Source organism: Vicia villosa, unplaced genomic scaffold (genome assembly GCF_029867415.1).
Source record: "Vicia villosa cultivar HV-30 ecotype Madison, WI unplaced genomic scaffold, Vvil1.0 ctg.004769F_1_1, whole genome shotgun sequence".
Classification (NCBI taxonomy): Eukaryota; Viridiplantae; Streptophyta; class Magnoliopsida; order Fabales; family Fabaceae; genus Vicia; species Vicia villosa.
Window position 1 is genome coordinate 37,871 of NW_026706511.1, and position 23,275 is coordinate 61,145.

The 23,275-nt window shown below is 35.1% G+C and overlaps 1 protein-coding gene and 1 long non-coding RNA gene across 2 annotated transcripts; both read right to left on the reverse strand.

Annotated features, from left to right (window-relative positions):
- Nucleotides 1-6,036: 6,036 nt before the first annotated feature.
- On the reverse strand, nucleotides 6,037-7,601 carry LOC131642302 (uncharacterized). The gene is made up of 3 exons (XR_009295836.1): nucleotides 7,472-7,601; nucleotides 6,567-6,617; nucleotides 6,037-6,181 (listed from the first exon to the last, which is right to left on the reverse strand). It is a non-coding gene; the product is annotated as an uncharacterized LOC131642302 (long non-coding RNA).
- Nucleotides 7,602-21,329: 13,728 nt separating this feature from the next.
- On the reverse strand, nucleotides 21,330-22,733 carry LOC131642303 (uncharacterized). The gene is made up of 3 exons (XM_058912579.1): nucleotides 22,342-22,733; nucleotides 21,914-22,239; nucleotides 21,330-21,490 (listed from the first exon to the last, which is right to left on the reverse strand). The coding sequence occupies exons 1-3, from the start codon at nucleotides 22,731-22,733 to the stop codon at nucleotides 21,330-21,332; spliced, it is 879 nt and encodes a 292-aa protein (XP_058768562.1).
- Nucleotides 22,734-23,275: the final 542 nt, after the last annotated feature.

A 23,275-nucleotide genomic window follows, 5' to 3' on the forward strand; every position in this document is an offset into this window, starting at 1 on the left:
TCTATCAGTTGCTGGGTAAAGCTCCCACACATTTACTAACAAGAACTGCAAGTTCTATATGGTTTAAGTGTTTTGCAGGTATAAAGAAGTGAAGAGAATCTTCAAAGCAAACACAAGAAGCAAAACCATAAGAAGTGTTATTCTGTAAAAAGAATAAGCTCATGGAAACTGAAGCAAGCTAAGTGCTGTCAAGCTTCAGAAATCAGAAGCAAGAAAGAAGAATGAATCAGAAGCACTGATAATAGAATTCGATCCATATTTGTCTATTTGCTCTGACAAAATTCTATTTGCTCTGATACATTATTTTAGCCTATATGGCTCTGATACATATCATGTATTCGAATATACATTTTATGTTCTGACTCGTTCATGCTGACTTTTGTCGTTTAGTTTTTGTTCTGTAACATTTCAGGATGTAGAGATGCTCTGATGATGCTCTGGTACATTCAACAATGTTCTGATACAAATCTAGCATGAAGTGATGTTGGTAGAAATTCAAAGCTCTGAAGCTATCCGAGGGAAGCAGAAATCAGAAGCTGTGAATGTTCTAAAGATCCAGAAAACTCAAGTTCTGAAGCTGTCCTAAATGGAAGCAGAAATCAGAAGCTGTGAATGTTCTGAAGATCAAAGAAATTCAAGTTCTGAAGCTGTCCTAGATGGAAGCAGGAATCAGAAGCTGTGAGTGTTCTAGGGATCTAAAGAAATTCTAGTTCTGAAGCTGTCCAAATGGAAGCAGAAGTCAGAAGCTATGAATTCTCTAAAGACAGAAGCTTATGTGATCGTCTCTACCGAAATAATCAGGGAAGTCTTTTATTAAAGTTCTTCGAGTATTTATTTCAGGGGGAGATTATTTATCTCAGGGGGAGATTGTTAATCTCAGGGGGAGACATATTCATATGCTTATGCTATAGCTGTGTAATTTGTCTTTTGCCGTCTGCTCTTTCTGATCGCAAATTCATATCATTTATATATGTTTTTGTCATCATCAAAAAGGGGGAGATTGTTAGAACAAGATTTGTTCTGATCAATTATCTTAGTTTTGATGATAACAATAATATGAATTTTGCTTAAGATAATATGGTACTCTAATCCAATGCAATTTCCTTTTCAGGAAATATATAAAGAGTATGCATAATTCAGCGCTCAGAAGCTTTGTCTCAAAGGGTTCAGCATGCAACATCAGAACATGGTCTGGCAAGACATCAGAAGATGGTCGAAGCAGAATCAGAACATGGGTCTATGGAAGCATCAGAAGAACATGAGATCAGAAGCACTGAAGTTCTGATGGTATCACGCACAGAAGCACTTCAAGGTCAGAAGATCAGAAGATGCTTTGCACCAAGCTGTTTGACTCTGATGATATTCAAACGTTGTATTCACAAACATCAGATCAGAAGGAAGTACAAGTGGCATGCTACGCTGACTGACAAAAGGAACGTTAAAAGCTATTAAAGGCAACGTCAGTAGACACAGCGTGAACAAGGCTCGAGGTAGTTGACAAAAGCGTATAACATTAAATGCGATGCTGTACGGAACACGCAAAGCATTAAATGCACTCAACGGTCATCTTCTCCAACGCCTATAAATATGAAGTTCTGATGAGAAGCAAGGTTAACGATTCTGAACAAAAACAACACATATTAACTTGCTGAAACTCTGTTCTATTCAAAGCTCAGAATCTTCATCTTCATCAAAGCTCACTACATTGCTGTTGTAATATATTAGTGAGATTAAGCTTAAACGTTAAGAGAAATATCACAGTTTGTGATTATAGCTTTTAAGAAGCAATTGTAATACTCTTAGAATTGATTACATTAAGTTGTAAGGAACTAGAGTGATCGTGTGGATCAGAATACTCTAGGAAGTCTTAGAGGTTATCTAAGCAGGTTGTAACTAGAGTGATCGTGTGGATCAGAATACTCTAGAAAGTCTTAGAGGGTATCTAAGCAGTTGTTCCTGGAGTGATCAGTGTGTGATCAGAAGACTCTGGAAGACTTAGTTGCTGACTAAGTGGAGAACCATTGTAATCCGTGCGATTAGTGGATTAAATCCTCAGTTGAGGTAAATCATCTCTGCGGGGGTGGACTGGAGTAGTTTAGTTAACAACGAACCAGGATAAAAATAACTGTGCAATTTATTTTTATCTGTCAAGTTTTTAAAGCTACACTTATTCAAACCCCCCCTTTCTAAGTGTTTTTCTATCCTTCAACTCCCTCCTCCTCTAATATTGAGAGATCCAATGATCATGGAACCACTGTATAATTCTCCTTCCTCTTCAGCTTTCTGGCTTTGGCACTAGACTCCATCTCATCTATTCTTACAGCACACCGGACATTAGAATCCCCCGTTTCCACTCCCAAATCTGATAACATCTTCCACAGTTTTTCCCCTATGTTGGAACCCAACCTCTCCATTAATCTATTGTTATTACTGCTAATCACCCCATCCTCCGATTGGTCACCATAGTCAGGAACAGAACCGAAAAAACCCAAACCCGCAACAACACTATTGTTGCAGAATGATGGCTCAGAAATTGGGTCCGATAACTCTATGCTCCCCTGTGGCTGCTTCAAAACTTTATTACAAGGAATTTTGTTTTTTTTGCTTGGAGTGGACTTGGGCCTACATCTTTTATCTTTGATAAGCCCAAGAAAAACATTTAATTTTTTATATTTGACTTTTTTGGTAAAAGAAGGTTTCAACACAAACGTGGGTCCCCTATGCACAGAACTAACTTTGCTGATAGGTAGCACAACACCCGTGGCATCCTCACCAATAAAATCCAAACTTTTACTTTCACAATCCCCCTCCTGACACCTTTTTCCCCTAACTGCCACTAAAGCCTGGTCAAAGGATAAAGTATCCTTACTTTTTGCTTCCAAAACAGATTGGTCACCGTCACGCCTTTCTCCATCAACCCCTGCTTTGTCCAACGGTTCCATCGGGTTCCCCTCCAAAAATTCCTCCTCCAACATTTGGCTCCTCAACCGCCGTTCCCCTTCAGCACCGCCGATGTGGGTAGCACCATCCCGGTGAGAAGACCCATCTTCAGAAGACTCAGCAACCCCTTCCTCCTCCGAAACATCAAGGAACATGGAATCCTCCGATTCTGAAACAGGATCCACGCTCTGTTTGGAGAAAACGTTCGACAAATTCGCGACCTCCTCCCTTAATCTCAAAGTGAACACCACTCCATCAATGCTAACATCCAGAGATGCCGGAACCACAAAGTCCACTGGAACCCGAACTAGAACTCTCGCCACATCAAGACCAATCCTATTCACGATATTGTCGTCTGAACAAAGATACACCCCGAACGAGTTCGCAAGCTTCTCAAAGAAACTCACACACCAAGCGTGACATGGAACTCCGATGAAGCGAAACCACGAAACTCGTTCAGAATCAACATCCTCCACTCTCCAAGGTCTAATGACTTCAAACCACTGTTTCCACCATGACTCGGCTTCGCAAATGAGGCATTCGATCTCTCCTTCTTTTGACTCTTCAAGAAGACACATATTTGCACCCATTGGAGTCACCTTAATCTGATAGTATCCTTCAGAGAAGAAGCATTCTTGAATGTTATAAGAAGCCCCTGGAGAGTTCACCACCCCGACATAAGCTTTCCTCAACTTTTCCCTAATCTCCACATTCGAAGAGAACTCAATCCCGTGAAAAGATTGTTCTCCCTCACACGCTTGTCCCCTAACAGCCTCCACGAAGGAACGCCCTGGCTTCCGGTACTCGTTTTGCCTACCACCTGCTCCCAGACCCACCGTCGGAAACTTCGACCCTCCCACTGCTAAAACCGAACCTCCAGAAAACCTCTTCATTGCCTTCACCTCATTACGTTCGAACCGCGGCTTGTCGTCAGTTGAAACCTTGGTTCTTTTGTGATTAATACCATTACTTATTGAAAAAAAATTTAGTGTAAAATAAAATAAAAATTTTATTTGTAATTATTATTAAATAAAACTTTTAATAATTTTATAAAATTTATGTCTATTTTGTCAAACTTTAGTTATATCATGAATAAAGGATTGAAAATACTAATTTCTAAATTAACTTAATTTTTTTAATTAAATATTTTAATTTTTATTAATAAGATTGTAAAAAATTTATTTGACTTTGTGATGATATTAGTTGAAAAATGAGTTTTTTTTTAACTATTATTATTGTTGTTTTTATTATACTTCTTTGGTTACTATTATAAAAGAAAACACTCAACTACAATTCAATTTGGAAAAACTCTATTTTCATATACGAGAAATCAAAAATCTTTTTGGTTGTCTTTAGTTTATTATTTAATATTATATAAAAAATATTGTAGTAAAGTATATAGACATACTAAAAGATTGTTGCATACCCTATTATATTTTAAGATCAATTCAAAGTGACTTATCTTTGAAAATTGTGTAAGATCTACTTTAAGATTATTTTGTTAAAAATAATGTTTTTTTTTCATTGCGAGGGTTCGAACTCGCGACCTCCAATAGAGTAGAATTATTGTATTTGTCATTTTAAAAAATAAAAATGAGTTTTTCGAAATAACACATAGAACTATGAGATGATGTGACACAAATGAAGTATATGTGTCAAACAAATAAAGAATACAATTTTGAGGTATATATATATATATATATATATATATATATATATATATATATATATATATATATATATATATATATATATATATATATATATATATACTAGTGCGATGCACGGAAATTATTTCACATAAAAAATTAATATAAATTAAAATATATAAAATAATAATAAATTATATGTTTAAAAATTTTAAATAAAATATAGTAGTATAATAAAAATATATTAGTATAGTAAAAAATGGATGTTGTGTGCATTTTTTAAGTGGAATTGTTCATCATGCAAGACCGGTCTAATATAAAGCGAAAGGCAAATTTTAAAATAAAATTGTTAAAATTGTAAATTTTATTTTTATATTTAAATTTATTTATTTATTTTTAAGGTATAAATTATATATTAAATATTAATTATTTGTATGGTTTAATCAAACTCATGGATGAAACTATAAAAGTAAAATAAATGAAAAGAAAATAAGAACACATAAATAAATCACGTATTTGTAAACTTTTAATTTCATGTGTAACTCATTCTGATAACGGTAGTAATGCAACAAAAGTAGTCGAGAATAGAGATAATAGACATTAGGATATGATGAACTAAAAAATATACTCAAATACATCTCTGAGACTTACCTCTCAAAGATTACTTACATCTATCATACTTATATCTCATTTGAAATTACTTACATCTATCATACTTATATCTCATTTGAAACTACTTTCATAATAGGTATGAGAGATCATTGATATTTAAGAGTAAAATTAATTTAGTTGTGATTAATAATGAGAGAAGGAAATGGAGAGAGTGCGGAAAAGTTTTAAAATGATGTTAGTTAATATATCATGATTTAAAAATAATAATAAAATTAAATTGTTATCATAATAATATTAATCAATAATAAATTAAAATAAATTAAGCAATGCAATTATTTAAAAAATAAATAGAAAATTACATAATAAAATAATTTAAAAATTTTGATATTAAAATTTTTTTGTTGGTCGTGTTCTTTATAAAACAAATTAAAAATAATTTTATAATCAATATTTATGAAAAATAAAATAGGAATATTCATCATAAATAAAAAAGAAAAAAAAATTGCATAGAGTATAAATAATCAAAATTTCATAGCAAAAATAAAATAAAAAATAAAATATTCATGTGTATATTAAAAACTCATATTAGCGGCTAAAGGAGTAATGTGCATTGAACTTCATAGATAAAATAATAGAAAGACAACAAACAAAGTTTAGAATTGGGTGAACAACTACCTAAAAAATTTGTAATGATAATGCATTTACAAAAGAACAAAATGATAAATCTGTCAAATATCTAACCTAATAAATATTTGCCCCAAACACATTTAGATTTTTTGAATAACAAACATTCTCATATTGGGATCGATTGAAAATAAATTAAAAAATACACGATTTTAACTTAATTTAATGGTCAAACATAAAATTGGACCAAGTTCTTCGTTGTTTGGTCAGTCCAGAACATATGGTTTTTCTTTCCAAGAAGTTTGAGGTTTAGACGTTTAGTCTCCATTTGCACCTTTTCAAACCCAGCATCTACTCTGCACATAGGCGAAAATTGGAGATTATAAGCTGCAACTTACATTTAGCTTGGCTATAACTAACTTTTAATGATGACAAATATGCAATCAATACATGAGGAAATTCTTGACATAGGAAAAAAGGCCATGTAATTTTGATAGATCCAACCCTTTGAAAAATCTTCTTCTCTTATGCAGCATAGAAAAATATAGAACTAAGATTTCATCCAAAATTTCCATCATATAATAAGACTACAAGAAGACAACATAGCCTTAGTCAATTTAACATAAGCTTACTAATGTCTTATCGATATAAAAGTTCAACTTATATAGTCAAATATCAAATTGCATAAAGCACACACTACATATATAATCTTTATTATATGTACACATAATCCTCACTTACCTTAATTACATAACCCCAGAGTCGTTTCATAACAAAGTTCTGAGCTGCAACCTGCAAATATCATTTGATTTGTGAGTCTAAAATTATCAGGTCACCAAATTCATAGCACCGAAAAAAAGAATCATTTTGGCATTACATTATGATTATGCCACTGGTTGTAAGTCACCATATTGCCAAATGAAAAACCTATATGTACATATTAATAAATGGTAATATGAATGAATTTTATTAACCTTCTCGCGCTCTTGACGTATCTTTTTTTCTTTTATTATGCTTCAAGTCGATCAAGAATTCATAAAAAATGGCAGCATGAAGTTACCAAAGTAAACAAAATTGTGATGAAAACCTTTTTTGAATGAACTTGTGCCAATCATTTTGAGAAGGGAAACTGACTTGAAACAATGAAAGTTGAAACATGACACTGAGATCCTTGATTGCAGATAGAATAAAACAAAAAACATGATCTTTAACAGAAGTATCATGAAGCAAAATCCTTGGACCAGTAACAGGAGTAAAGGGAACACATGATTGTAACTTAAGGTAATAAGATGAACCATAATTATAATAAGCAAATAGCCCAAGAAAGTTAAAAAAGAATTCACCATTAGAATGAGTTTTGAGATAGAGAGAAACAACATCGAGGATTTGATTAGATTGATCTTTACCTATAACCTACTTAATTTTAGGACTAAATACTTAAACCTTAAAAAACATAACAAAAACAGTTTCAATTTATAAAAATAAACAAATAGATTTCGAAATAAAAGCCCTAACAACTAAAGAACAACCAAGAACAATAGGTAAATTCAAAAATCAAAAACCGAAAACCTGGACAATTTGAGAATCCATGAAAATGATCATATTTATATAGGTAAAAGCAACCAACCGAATTTGAAATAAATTACCTGGAAAATAGGAGTGACGATTAAATTGTAGTATATGAATTGGGAAATGAAATAACATTGATGATGAGATGATAAGGGATTGGGAGAAGAGAAATTAAATTGCGAGAAGAGAAATAACATTGATGATGAGATAATTAGGGATTAGGAGAAGAGAAATTAGAAATCAAAGGTTAGAACTTTGAAGCGCCACCGTGTTGTTCGTTTTAATCCCAATTCATAAAAACACGTTTTCTTTTAATTTTTGTTTGGATATCTAATAATCTAATGAACAAAAAAATTTTAATGAAGAAAATTGAACGGATTTTGTGATTGCAATTCCCAAGTTACTAATTACACTATTAGTTATTCTACTTAATAATTAACAAAATAAAAAAATAGAATATTTAGAAATTAATAAATTAAATAATAAAAAATATTTATAGAAATATTACTATTAATAGCTGTTTTTAAATTAGTAAGCATGTTAATAAGATGACAAATGACAAACTTGCCAAAATACTCATCTTGCTTTATTATTATTATTATATATATATATATATATATATATATATATATATATAGATTAAACATACTAAATTTTAAGTTTAATAACTATGTCATGTCCCTTCACTCTTGAAAAAATTATTTACTAATCTAACGCATTAATTTCTCCACTCCTTTAACTTCTATATCACTTTCCTAAGTTAGACCTCTTATGTTGTAAGATATTGAATGAATATATACGACAATTAAACAATTTATAACTATAGTAAAATTTTACATTAGCTTCATTTGTAGCAACATAGTTTAGTTAATCCACAAATCTTTTTTAAAAAAATGTTAGCTGATAATTTAAAACAACTGAATATATATTGATTTTTATTATATTATGATTTTTTTAATTTAATTAATTTACGCTACAATATTTTCGCCTTACAGCAACGCAAAAAATCGTTGTGAAATTTGAGAACACCATTGCCATAAGATGTCATCCACTACAAGAAATTCAACTTTTAGTGAAAGCAAAAAAGACCGTAGGTATAGCGCAAAATACCTATACCTACTATACTTTTTCTGTGCCATATAATTCGTTGTACTTGCTGATTTTTTCATCACTATATGCTATAGTAACAGATGTAAAATTGAGTTAGAATTAACTATGGACAAAATTGATTCTGAAAGAATTGAGTTTCGTAAAATTAATTTCAACATAATTGAGTTTAGAATAATTGATTTATGTTTGGATACAATGATATAGAAGTGATTGTCATCAATTAAATAATTTTAACAAAGTTGATTTTGAATTATATAATTATCAAAATGGTAATAAATTCTAAAACAAATCAAAAAGAAAAGAAGTAAATGATGAAAATTAAAGAGGGTAAAGAAGGAAAATTTAAAAGTGCTGTAATAAATAATATATAATAAATGTAGAATTGATTCTAGTAAACTCAAAAGCTATGAATTGTAGCTTCTATTAGAATTGGAGTAGAAGTGTTTTTGGAGCTTGTAGAAGCCAATCCAAACATGCCCTAAATAAATATTTGTCATTATAGATCTTTATAATAATTTTTTTGTAGTTTTTTCTTATTCCCATGTTTAATATCTATTAATATATACTCCATTCATCTCAAAATAAAAGTATTTTAAGGTTGTTACACACAGATTAAGAAAAGTAATGATTGAGTCAATAAAGGTAATATTTTTACAAAATTACCCTTAATTACTATTGGTTATTGTATATTGTCATAACTTAAAAAGAGTGTAGACAATAATTATTAGGGTTAAAGTTGGTAAAAGTTAATTAATATTGCATTAAAAAAGTAAAAAGATTATTATTTTGATACAATTTTTTTGGGCTAGAAAGACACTTATTTTGGGACAGAGGTAGTAATTCAATGTCACTTTTTTGTTGATCATATACAGACTCCTTATTCTAACCAAATTAAAAAGTATGGTTAAATATGTTTTTGGTCTTCATAAATATAGCCATTTTCAATTTTAGTCCCTCTAAAATTTTCTTTTAAAGAATGATCCCTCTAAAAATTTTCATCCATGCAATTGGTCTCTGACATTTAATGTCTCTAACAGAGGATGACATGGCAAGACAAGTGGAATACAAATATTAATTTTTTAATTTATTTTTTCTCATATTTAATGGTGATACACATGTATTTATTTGACAGTGCAATTATTTTTACTATGTAATTTTGAATCTCAACCTTAAGTTATATTCGTTAACCCTAATCCTATTTGTCTTCTATACTTTCAATCATCTTCCCCAAACACGTTTGTTTTTTTCGCCTTTCTCAATATCATTGTCTCTTCTTTGCTTCATATTCCTCAACCCTAATTCTTTGAAGACAAAGCCAAGCAAATGTGTTGCAATTTCTTTTTCTTTTTCTTTTGTAAAATCGCGATTTGAAAAGTTATGTCGTTGTCGGGTTCATATGGTTTCGTACCAATGTAACAAGGGACCTAATAAAGGAAGATTGTTTTGGAAATGTCCCTTTTGGACAATGCTGATACGTATGATTTATTCATTTGAAATAAAGACTTTGGAGCGATATTTGGAAATGAAGCTGGTAGCATGATGAACTCAGAGCTGCAGGAAGTTATGTCCTCTAAGGGATATATGAAGGAATTGTATGAAGATTCAAGGAAAAAGAATAATATTTTGAAGAACAAACTGAAAGCCGAGAAATTTTATGGAAATCTGAAAATATTGTGTTTTGCAATTTATGTTATGGTTAATATTTATTTGGTATGAAATGTAATGGATGTTTTATTTTGGTCTTATTTATGAAATGTATTGAACTCTAATGTATGGTGTTGAAATGAATTTTGAAATGTGTATTGGAATTGGTAATGAAAGATGTTGAACTTTTTTGGCTTTATTTTTATTGGGCCTGATTTGGCACACCGTCCATTAATTGAAAATCACACAATTGGCTAACCACATTCCATAATTTGACGGTTAAGCAGTATGCAACATAACATTGGTGACAATACTTGTTTGAAACATAAAATTTATACACAAAATTGATTTGGCTTAGTTTGCAATACAACAGTAACAGTACACAAAACTCATGATGGTTAGCAACATAACATTGGTACACAAAACTTGTTTGGCATAATTTGCAATGCAAGCATAACTTATGAGAGTACATACAACTCATAACAGTTAGAAAATTAACATTGGTCACATGGACAAACATACTCATGATAGTTGACAATATGAATAAATTTGCAATACAAGTGCATTAGGGTTAACCTAAACATAACTCAGTATAGTTGACACAGTTTGACACAACTTGTAAACCACATAACATTGATAACAAAAGAGTAAATAGTAACAATAATTTATAAGTGTGATGTTCCAGACAAAAGATTACATAAGTTTATATTCTAAACAAAAGATTACATAAGCTTAATATTACATAAGATTGATGTTCCAAACAAAAGAGTATATAAGTTCCAAAAAAACTACATATTTCATAATAGAAATTCATTGATTCAAGCCCTTATGCTAGTCTATACTTTGAATTAAGAGTGTACCTAATTAACTACCCGCTGACATCAATTTTAGATTAATTCATTGATTGACCATTTGATCATTTTGTAAAGGCAAAATAGAAGAGGTATATAGACTATAAATATCAATTTTATTATATTGTTTGTGTATTTCATCCATAATTTCTTTTTCACTCTATATTCATACTAAGGTATAAATGCAAGGTAAGCATTTAAAATAAAAAAGTAAAGGACTCTTAATTTTCATTTTCATATTCATACTAAGGTATAAATGCAAGGTAAGCATTTAAAATAAAAAAGTAAAGGACTCTTAATTTTCATTTTCATACAACTTCCTGACAATCTAACATGCTTTTGTCCAATTCTTTTGGAAGTATTCATCTATAAAACTGTGAATGTGTAATAATCAGTACAAAACATAAGTTTTTAATAAATTATAAACATGGATCACCAAAAAAAAATCATATAATTCTCACATGCTGTTAGTCTCTATAAGAAAAAGGATATTATAAATCATACATATAAACATACATACGTAAAAACTACAAATAGTAGCAACCAAACTACAAGGATTGTCAACAACTAAGCAGTTTGAGGTAAACTGTTACAACATAAGATCCCTTTGAGTACAAGCAACATGAAAGATACAATGCATGAAAAGCTTACTACCTAACTAATTGTTAGTTATATAGTTGGAATTAGTTAAGAAATAATGATACTATGTATGGTAATGTATGATAGCAATTGTAGACTCTACTTGTTGTATAAGTAGCAAGGTATAATTCATCTTTGAAGTTAATGAAACTAGATGCAATTACTCTAATTATTCTCAATTCATAATATGGTATCAGTTAGAAATCTCTAAGTTTCATTCATTTTCTTCCATTTCCTCATTCATCAAGAATAAGATTCTTGATTCTTTGTTTCTTTTGGTTCACCATAATTATCGTTCTCCGATCATTCTTGATATGTTCTTCATCTTCCTTTTTGGTTTAATATTGTGTTCTTATGTAATATCCTATTTAATTCTTTTTAGAATAAATAGTAATGACATTAGTTGAGATAGAACTAAGGGCGAAATGGCTATTATGACTTAGTTGAAGGGCAATTGTGACATTTCCCTCACCATAAGTCTTAAAGCTTGTTTGGTCTCTCACTTGTCCCAAAACACATTCTTGGAGAGGGAGAGAAAGAAAGAAGCGTATAAGGAGAAGGAAGGGACCAACCAAATCAACCATTACATGCACCTTGATCAAGCTCAATCCATCTTTAATCCTTGATTTCGCAGCCCTTCTTCAACCTAAGGTGAGTCCCTAGATAGAAAATGGGGTTCGATCCATTGGGAGATTTTTGGCGTTTAGGGATTTGAGAAAGAATGCATGAAATCCTTGCTAATAACATGTTGTAGTGTTAAAATGTGTTTGCCTATGTTGTATTCTGGCCGTATATACCCCTATTTCGTGCATGCAGGTGAATTTAAGGGGTTAAGGTACCCCAGGGCAGAACTGGTGAGTTCTGCGTTTTTCTGCATCTGCTATGGTCCGCTGAGCGGGCTAAGGCTGCTGAGCGGATGCTGAGCATTTTTCCAGAAATTCGCAATCCCGCTGAGCGGACCCAGGCCGCTTAGCGGAGGATGTTGCTTGTGGAAAAATAATTATCACGAGTCCGCTAAGCGGACGTGAGGCCGCTAAGCGGAGGAGCAGTTGAGGTTCGGCACTGGAAAGCGCGCTAGCAGCCCGCTAAGCGGCCAGTGCTGAGCAGAATTTTATTTTTCTTTCCCCTGAGAGCAGTTTTGGTTCCTAATTGTAACCAAGCTCCTCCTTAACCATTAGTACACCTATGTACATTTAATATGTGGTATTTTATGACACGCAATACCATTATTTTCGTTCGATTACTTATGTTGAATGATATACATAATGTTAAATATGTTATTCAACAATTCTTGTCTATTCATTTGAGATTAAATATGGATACTATGATGAGACAATGTGTGAAAAATGTTGATATCCAAATTTTTTGGTTAAACATTCGGATTGGTTTGTCTTATGACCCTATGCTTGTTGAGTGTATGTATGCTTGAATCGAAGTGGCCGATGGCTAGATTGGGATATACCTCTTACTATGAAGTCAAGGTATTTTCCCAGACCATGGAGTCCGTAGGATAGTCCGATGATGTGATCAAAGGTCGCGCACCTGAGCTACCGTTGCAGTGTGCTCGTGAGTGCCTGTTATACCCCAAAATTTGCCCACATCTTTTTCAGAAAGAAGGCAACAGACTTCTGTCTAAAAATTGGGAGTTTCTTATAATCTTGGATTTTATTTCATAAATATCGTGATTTTATGAATACTCAGTTTTTAGAATTTTTCTTATACGATATTTTGGTTCGCTGTTGAATTTATTCTTACACAAACGCCAAATACTGTTTATCACTTCACACACGCTATTTATTTGAGATTTATTTGCAGATAAATAGTACTGACGCAATTGGTACAGAATTAAATTTTGCAGGCACAGAGTCCATGGATTCAAACTGTACTGGTAACAAGTAAATTATTATTAGTGTTTGTTTCCCACTAATTTTTGTACTATATTATTATTTTCAAAATCTCTTCTATTATTTTCAAAATCTCTTCTTTTCTTTTCAAATCTCTTTCTTTCAAATCAAATCCTAACTTTATTCTATACATCTCTCTTTTCAAACCCTACCATACACTTTCTTTCAAATCCTACTACCACTCAAATTTTCCTTTTTTGTACGGAATCACTTCATTCCCTAACGTCACTATCCTTCTTTTCACTCTATAAATACCTCTCATTTTTTTTCATAAATTCTCACATCAAATTTCAACTCATTTCTCAAACTGCTACCTCATAATTATTTTCTCTTCTTCCCCGGCAAAAATGGCAAAGTGGATGGATACATGTTTTCTTATGGTCATCACTGTTTTGGTGGTGATCATGTCCTTTTTCTGTCTGCATAGTCCTGAAAAATGCGGACCTGGGTTGCTTACACTCTCGATCATCTATATGTTGTTATTTATAGCATGGGTTTTTAATCGTCATTTTTAAAGTTTGTCGTATCTTTCGCTTTCAAATAATGTACTGTTCATTATATTTGTCGTACTGTTCATTATATTATGTAATATTTGTACTGTCAATATTAAATGTCGTACTATCTGTCGTACTATCGTTTAAATTATCAAAATAGTATTATGTGTGTTTTCTGCCAGTTAAATATTTATTTTTCTGTGCATTAAATATTTTTCAAGGTTATTATCGGTAATTTCGTTCGCGTACAGTATATTTTATTTATTTATTATGTTTGTGTTTTTCTAACAACTCATGTAAATAAATTTTCACCATTAACACAATAAAAAAACAAAAATAAAAAATTAACTTTAACTGTTGAGTTTTCACTTTAACAGTTACGTTAATGCCCGGACAGCCAGTTGACAGTCAAACCCGCTGACAGCATGATTCTCCGTGTTTTGTACCATCAATCAAGTCAATCTTTTGCATTTAAAAATTCCAAGATTTTTGTTCTAGAAGTCTTCTGAATATCACATGATCAGCAGAGACTCAGCACTGCACAAAAATATGGTACGCTTAACTGTCTCCTACACAAACAGTCCCTAACTAGGGTTTTTGTTTTTTTCATGAGAACGGGTTTTTTGAGACCTCAAATGGATTTCATGGACCTCCATATGTCTCAAAGTACCACCATACAAATTTTCAAACTTCAATTCGCTCAGACGCACAGTCAGCAGCTCAAACAGTCAGCAGACGACCAATTTGACCGAAAACTCAACAGACAGTCAAAAATGAATTTTTTTGTCAACATCCATATTTTGTCAAAAGATTCATCATTTGATCAATGGTTGATCATAATTCATCAAGAAAAGATCAAAAATCAACAAAACCCTAAGTTTCAAAATTAGGGTTTTCTCCTAAAAAGTCAACTGAACTTTGACCGGCCATAACTCTCTCCTCGTTCATTCAAAAAATTCCAACCAAAGCTTGTTTTGAAGGAAATTCAATTATATTTCAAATGCAATTGATCCCATGGTCATTGGATTCACCATTTGAAAAATATGAGCTCAGACATTACAGGTCATTTTCAAAGTCAACAAAAAGTGGTTTTTTGTCAAAGGCCATAACATCATGATAACTTCTCCAAATGAAAAAAAGTTTCCAAAGTAGCTTGTAGAGGACATCTTGAGGTTTCTAAAAAGTACAAGAACTCCTTCATATGATCAAAATTGAGGGATTTATGCCTTGTTGAAGTTGGCTATTTTCTGGGAAAAGGCATGAAACCAACATTGATCAAAAATGTTTTTTTTCCAAAAGAGGCCAAGTTTTCATGATCCAAACATGATTATAATGATGCTAAGGGCCTCCCACGACCAACCTAAGGCCCGTAACATTTTTATTTCTTTTTTAGTTTAATTTTATTACATATAAAGTTAAATTAAAAAAGAAATGGTGCAAGATAATGATGTTATGCTTTGTTCTTAAGCTAAAGCCATCAAAATTGATTCAGCTCTGCAGCATAGAAGTACATGGCAGGCCTAGAGCAAGAGGGTTGAAGAAATTCAAAGCCATGGCCAAGAATTCAAAGTTTTTATTATTTAAAAATGCAAAAGTTCAAAGATCATCAATGCTTCTTAGCTTAAGTTTGCAGCACATTCATTGCTTATAAATGAAGTAGAACACTTCAGTAACACACACACACACGATTTTAGAACAAAATCCATGCTTGTAACACACTTGTATCATGCTTGAAATATTGTAAGAAATTTGAAATTCGAATTTTAAGTTTCAGTTCAATTCAATCCAAACTAAACACTCAAACACAATCCCTGAACATCACTGAATCTGTCCAGATCAATTTCAAGCTTTGAAACTCACTAAATCGAGCTCTATAACCCACGGTTTGTTCAAACTGAAATTCACAAAAATAGGAATATTCATGCATATTTAACACGATGTAATCATATATTTGAGTTTGTTTTCATGTTCTGATCGTTTCTGGAAACTTAATTGGTGTTTGGACACCTATTCGAGGAATCACCATTTTAGGGTTCTTGAGTTCAAAATTAGGGATTCACGATTTAGGCAAAAATAGAAGAAACAAGATGCATATTTGAACTCAGTGAATCAGGGCTAGTAGAATGAACAGGTCGCGAAACATTTTTATATAGGTTTACCCCTATTCGCTATTTTGCAAGGATGAAGCTCACTTATTACAACGCCTTTTGGAAGAAAACGTTGTTAAAGGTAGAGTCTGGAGGTAGAAGATGAAGGCGTGGCGCCATCTGATTGGCCAGAACACGCGTGCGATTTTTTTTTAATTCTGGGATCTTGTGCTACGCGCTCCACCATCATGCCATGTACCATGCATCTGTGTAACACCCCACACATATTTGTCTAGAATAATATGCATAAAGTATTAAATATGGTTCATAAGACAACAGTTACATAATGTTTGCAGCAGAAAATAGAAGTACATGAATACAAAACTCGAATGTATCATGGCCAAAATACAAGTACATCATATAAGTACATGTCCAAAATACATGAACTAGCAAGCACGATAAGAACTAAAAGAAATATCCAAGCATCGCCAAGAGATCTAATCCATCTTTCCCTTACCGCGATCTTGCCTCGAACCACCTGAAAATAAATAATTGGAATGGGATGAGATTACTAAATCTCAGTGAGTCCGCCTATCCTATTAGTCCACTCGGATCTAAAGGGAACATGCAATCAAAACCAAATCCACCATTGATTCGGGGTTATACTCACTTCCGGTATAAGTACGGAGCAACAAGTGACTCGTCCACCATTGGACTTGCCTCAAACAATTATACATCTTATAGCAACAAGCATGCAAAACCCGCCTCCATAACGGGGAATCTAGAAGTACGTTAATACCACTAGACTAAGTTACTAACACACCCTCGGTGGGTTCACCCATGCCTATTTGTCAAGAGACTTGCACAAGCACCCTGCAAGAATGGTTAAACGGGCTCGCACAAGCCTACACGGCTGCGAGGTGACCTTGCCTAAGAGGCGACACCGTCCCATTAACCATCTGTACGCACGTGGTGTTAACAGCAAGTGCAACACGCCGTCTCGACGCATGAGCCCATCCGGGTAGGAACCTAACGATGTAGCCTACATGGCATCATTAGAGATGGTTTACCTGTTATGCGTAGGCTTACTTAGTCGCATAACGCCATCATACCGAGCACGCGAGTGTGTATACAGCAAGTGAGTAAAATGCCTCCAGACCCTCACAAGCACACTGCAACGGTAGTTCAGGTATGTGCCTCTGGGATCCATGATCAGGGTAGTCCCACGGACAACTCAAGGACCCATGGTCCGAATTGTAACTTAGTACCTGGTCTACTTCGATTCAGCACACACACACACACATAAACAAACGCTAAAGCACGCAAACAGATAAACCCGATTATTTAACCGAAATAATGGGCATTAATAGAATGATCATATTTCATCATAATATAGTATTCTTATTCCAGCATAACATAGCAGTTAGAAATAGTGAGCTAATTCAGTCTAACTTTACATAATTACATAATATCAGTGTCGCACTTTAACTGAAGGTATGTCAGATATGCCGAAAAATATTATTTAAACACCAAAGCTAATTTTCCTAGATAGTACACTCAATTAGCTTTCTAACGGTACATGGTACGCGTCAAACAGACGTACGAAACGGGAGATATGAATTTCCCAATCTGCTTAATTTTTCCTTCTGCGCCCAGTGTAACCGGTTACACCAGAACCCGTAACCGGTTACGGATACGCCAAATGCCCAGATTCTCAGTTTTTCAACAGCGTAACCGGTTACACCAAAACCCGTAACCGGTTACACTGAACCAGAACCATTTTTCTGCGTTTTTAAGGATTCTATGACAGTCCAAAAGTGCTTCCAAAGTCATCCCCTGCATTACTAACCAGATTCCCACGAATTTAAAACATGCATTTTATTCAGAATCATCAACCAACAAGGATTTAAGGCAATACAACATAATTAGCTTCATTGATTCATTAATTATCACACAATCCCTAAACCCCCAAATAGAACCCCAACATGCAAAGCCCATGGTTTCTATCTAAGGACTCACCTTAGAGATGAAATCAGATGATGATGATGATGTAGCAAGATGGAGATGATGACAGGAGCAAAGGTTGGACAGAATCTGATGCATGCAAGGTTGAACAATTGGACCAAGTTTTGAAACTCTTCTCTTCTTCCTCTCTTTCCACGCTTCTTCTCCTCTTTCTCTCCCTCACAAATTCTGTTTTTTTGATCAAGAAAGGAATGAGGGATCCAAACATGACTCTATTCTACTTAAGGGCGAAAATACCATTATACCCTTCCTATTGCCACTAATAGGTTTAGTTAGCACTAAAGACCAATTAGTAGAATATACATCATATTTATCCATCTTATTCTATACCAATTTTATTAGTAAACATAAAGATCGAATAAATAAAATGTCGGGTATTACATTCTCCCCCCCCCCCCTTAAATAGAATTCGTCCTCGAATTCAAAGAAAGCTTACCAAAACAAGTGAGGATAGGATTCTCGCATCTCTGACTCAAGCTCCCACGTAGCTTCCTCAGTACGCGTCTCATCCCACATCACCTTCACGATAGGTATCTCCTTACTTCTTAGGGATTTGCTTGCACGCTCCAGGATACGGTAAGGTTGAGGATCATAGGAAAGATCTGGTTCTACACCGACAGAATCCAGAAGGATAGGATGGAAAGTATCGGGCACAAACTTCTGGAGTTGAGATACGTGGAATACGTCATGCAGCCCAGATAGTGAAGGTGGTAATGCCAATTGATAAGCCACTTTACCTACCCGGCTCATAATCTGATATGGTCCCACATACCTCGGACTGAGTTTACGCGTTTTGAACGGTCCTCCCAATCTCAATCTTGGAGTGACCTTCAAATACACATGGTCACCAACCTCAAATTCTAAGGGTCTCCTTCGCTTGTCCGCATAGTTCTTTTGTCGGTCTTGGGCTTTCTTGAGATTATCTCGGATCATCTTAATTTTCTCGGTGGTTTCTTGTATAATCTCCGGTCCAAGAATACTCTTCTCCCCTACTTCGGCCCAGCACAAAGGTGATCGACATTTTCTCCCGTATAGAGCTTCATAGGGAGCCATACCCAAACTAGCATGGTAACTGTTATTATATGCGAACTCTATCAACGGCAAATGATCCTTCCAACTCCCACCTTCTTCTAGAATGCAAGCTCTCAACATATCCTCTATCGTCTGGATCGTCCTCTCCGTTTGCCCATCGGATTGAGGATGGTTAGACGTACTCATATCCAATCTAGTCCCCAATTCCTTATGAAACATCTTCCAAAATCTCGAAGTGAATTTTGGATCACGATCAGACACTATACTGGACGGCACGCCATGCAACCGTACAATCTCTGCTATGAAAAGCCTTGCGAGACGAATCACCTTGTGAGTGGTCTTTACAGGTAAAAAGTGAGCAGACTTAGTCAACCTGTCCACTATTACCCATATAGAATCATGTCCGCCTCGAGTACGAGGTAATCCCACAATGAAATCCATAGAGATAGAATCCCATTTCCACGTTGGTACCTCCAGTGGTTGCAACATTCCTCCTGGCCTCTGGTGTTCAATCTTAACCTGTTGACAAATGGGACATTGTGCTACATACTCTGCAATCTCCTTCTTCATCCCTGGCCACCAAAAATCTTTCCTCAAGTCTTGATACATTTTGGTCGATCCAGGATGAATAGAAAATCTACTCTTGTGTGCTTCATCTAGAATCAAACGCTTCAACTCAGAATCATTTGGTACACACATCCGTTGCTTAAACAAGATTACTCCATCAGGTGCTCTCACAAAATCAGGCATGCCTTCGCTCGCTTGCAATTGCTCATCATACCCTTGGAATATCCGAATTCTTTCTCGTAGCTCATTCTGAATGCTCAAATTACTGATCAACACACCATTGGGTGTCCATTCAAACTGAAGGTTAAGATTTCGAAACCTTTCCAATAAGTCATGTTCTAACATCATCAACTCCGCAACTCGAAATTCCTTCCTACTTAACGCATCTGCCACTTTGTTAGCCTTTCCTGGATGATACTTCAATTCAAAGTCATAATCTTTGAGGTACTCCATCCATCTCCTTTGTCGCATATTCAACTCCTTCTGGTCGAAAAGATATCTCAAGCTTTTATGATCACTGAACATTTCAAAGTGAACGCCATATAGGTAATGTCGCCACACCTTGAGTGCAAAAACTATTGCAGCAAGCTCAAGATCATGGGTCGGGTAATTCTCTTCATGAGATCTCAACTGCCGAGAGGCATAAGCCACCACTTGGCCATCTTGCATCAATACTCCGCCTAAACCTTTCTTAGAAGCATCGCAGAACACCTCATAGGATCGTTTTGGATCCGGAATTACTAACACGGGTGCAGTAGTCAATTTCTTCTTAAGTTTCTGGAAACTCTGCTCACACTCGGAGTCCCATTCAAAAGCAACCTCCTTTCGCGTAAGCTTTGTCAATGGTAAGGCTAACTTAGCAAACCCCATGATAAATCTCCGGTAATAACCTGCCAAACCTAAGAAGCTTTTGACTTCAGTCACACTCTTTGGCCGATTCCAATTCACCACTGCTTCTACTTTAGAAGGATCCACTGCCACGCCTCCCCCAGAGATGACGTGACCGAGAAAACTTACTTCGGATAGCCAAAATTCACACTTACTGAACTTGGCATACAATTGTTTCTCTCGCAGGGTAGATAACACAATCCGCAGGTGTTCTTCATGATCTTCGGGAGTACGAGAATACACAAGAATATCATCAATGAAGATCACTACAAACTGGTCCAGATATGGTTGAAAGATTCGATTCATGTAATCCATGAAAACTGCCGGAGCATTAGTCACACCAAAAGGCATAACTAAAAACTCGTAGTGACCATATCGGGTCCTGAATGCAGTCTTTGGTACATCTGAGCTCTTCACTCGGATTTGATGGTATCCTGACCTAAGATCAATCTTCGAGAACACACTGGCTCCTTTCAACTGATCTAGGAGGTCATCAATCCGTGGTAAAGGATATTTGATCTTTATGGTAACTTTGTTCAGTTGACGGTAATCGATGCACAGGCGCATACTTCCGTCTTTCTTCTTCACCAAAAGAACAGGAGCTCCCCATGGAGAAACACTGGGTCGGATGAAATGCTTAGCAAGAAGCTCTTCCAATTGACGCTTCAGCTCTCTGAGTTCAATAGGAGACATCCTAGATGGAGTCAGGGGCTGTTCCAGGAACAAGATCAATTGAGAATTCCGCTTCCCTTTCCGGAGGAAGAGAAGTGATATCCTCAGGAAATACATCAGGAAATTCGCACACCACCGGAATCTCCGACAATTCAATTCTCACAGAAGGCTCCTTGGAAAGAACTAAAAGAAAGGATCTTTCTTGAGAAAAGAGATAATTAACCGTGCTGATTGTACCTTCTATCAACTTGGTAATTGCATCATCGGAAGAAGTCTCTTCAGCAGGAATGAATATGGCCTTCTCTTTGCAACCAATGTACACCGAGTTAAGAGACAACCAATCCATCCCTAGAATAACATCAAGCTTCTTGAGGGGTAAGCAAATTAGATCAATCGGGAAGTCACGACCATTAAAAGAGACTGAACAATCTTTGCAAATTAGTCGAGCTTCCACAGTATCATCCGTTGCCGAAGAAATAATCATAGGATTGGGTAATGGAGTAGCTTCCAAACCAAGTCGGTAAACACACTCGGTAGAGACAAAAGAATGAGTGGCTCCACAATCAACTAAAACACATAAAGGTTGATTGTTAACATAACACGTACCCGCAATGAGATTGTTGTTTCCCTTGGCCTTCCTCGAATCCAAAGTGTAAACACGACCTGCAGTCTTTTCTGGAGCTCTCTTCTTCGGACAATTCCTCATCACGTGACCTTGCTCGCCACACTCAAAACATCTAACAGGATAAACCTCACAATTTCCAGTGTGCTTCCTCCTACACTTATCACAAAAGGGTGGTCGGGGGAAACGGTCACCGTGGCTTTGCTTCATCTTTGGTGGAGGATTACGGGGCCTCAAGTTTTGAGTAGATCTCCCTTGCTCCCTAAAGTTAGTCCTGTTCTGGTTCCTCTCTTCTTGAACCCTCTTCAAACTGTTTTCAGCAACATAGCATTGCCTCAAACATTTAGCATAGGTAGTGAACTCTCTTTGGGAAACACTATGAGCAATGTCGGCCCTCAAACCCATCATAAACTGATCAATCTTCCATAGTTCATCTGGAGCATAAACAGCTTGTCTGGAGTAGTCTGCCAAGTCCTCGAACTTCTCTGCATATTCTGAAACAGACATGTCACCTTGCTTGAAGTTCTGGAATTCTCGCTCCTTCTGAGTCCTCACACTATTAGGGAAATACTTCTCCAAGAATGCCACTTTGAAGTGTTGCCAATCCTTAGGAATCTCTTGTGTGGTGAAATAAGTAGATGCAGTGTTCCACCACCTAAGAGCTGGTCCCTTCATCTTCTGAGTAGCAAAGATAACCTTCTCTTCTTCAGTACACTGAATAGCTTGAAACACCCTCTCCATACCAGCTAACCAATCATGAGCCAAGAGTGAGTCAAGTCCACCAACAAACTCTGGAGGATACATCCTGAAGAAGGCACGAAAATCTGGTCCAGCTGCAGCTTAAGGAACGGGAACTTGAGTAGGAGGTTGTTGTCCCTGCATACCTTGCATCATTTGAGCCATCATCTGGTTCTGCTGCATCATCTGCTGCATCATCTGTTGCCAAGGCACGCCTGCACCTCCAGCTTCTTGCTCGGGCTCCACATGCCTAGTTCTGGGCCTTCCGGGACCTCTGCGTTGCTCAGCCATCTCCCTGTCTGTCCTACGCATGGAATCAAGTTGATCAGGCTCAATACCATAAATAAGACATAAGGAATCATACTGATTATACACATATGAGGCAGAATTGTACTACATTATGATGTGTCTTAGCAAGGTCGAGGATCGACATGCTCTGATACCAACTGTAACACCCCACACATATTTGTCTAGAATAATATGCATAAAGTATTAAATATGGTTCATAAGACAACAATTACATAATGTTTGCAGCGGAAAATAGAAGTACATGAATACAAAAGCCGAATCTATCATGGCCAAAATACAAGTACATCATATAAGTACAT

Bases quoted from the DNA above. Each gene is read 5' to 3' on its own strand.
- LOC131642303 (XM_058912579.1), bottom strand. From the start codon at position 22,733: ATGTATCCTCCAGAGTTTGTTGGTGGACTTGACTCACTCTTGGCTCAT. The intron at 22,240-22,341 runs GTTTATGATGGG...TGCTGAAAACAG, and splicing joins GAACTATGGAAGATTGATCA to TTTGAAGAGGGTTCAAGAAG. The intron at 21,491-21,913 runs GTACGTGTTATG...CCTTTCTTTTAG, and splicing joins AAACAACAATCTCATTGCGG to TTCTTTCCAAGGAGCCTTCT.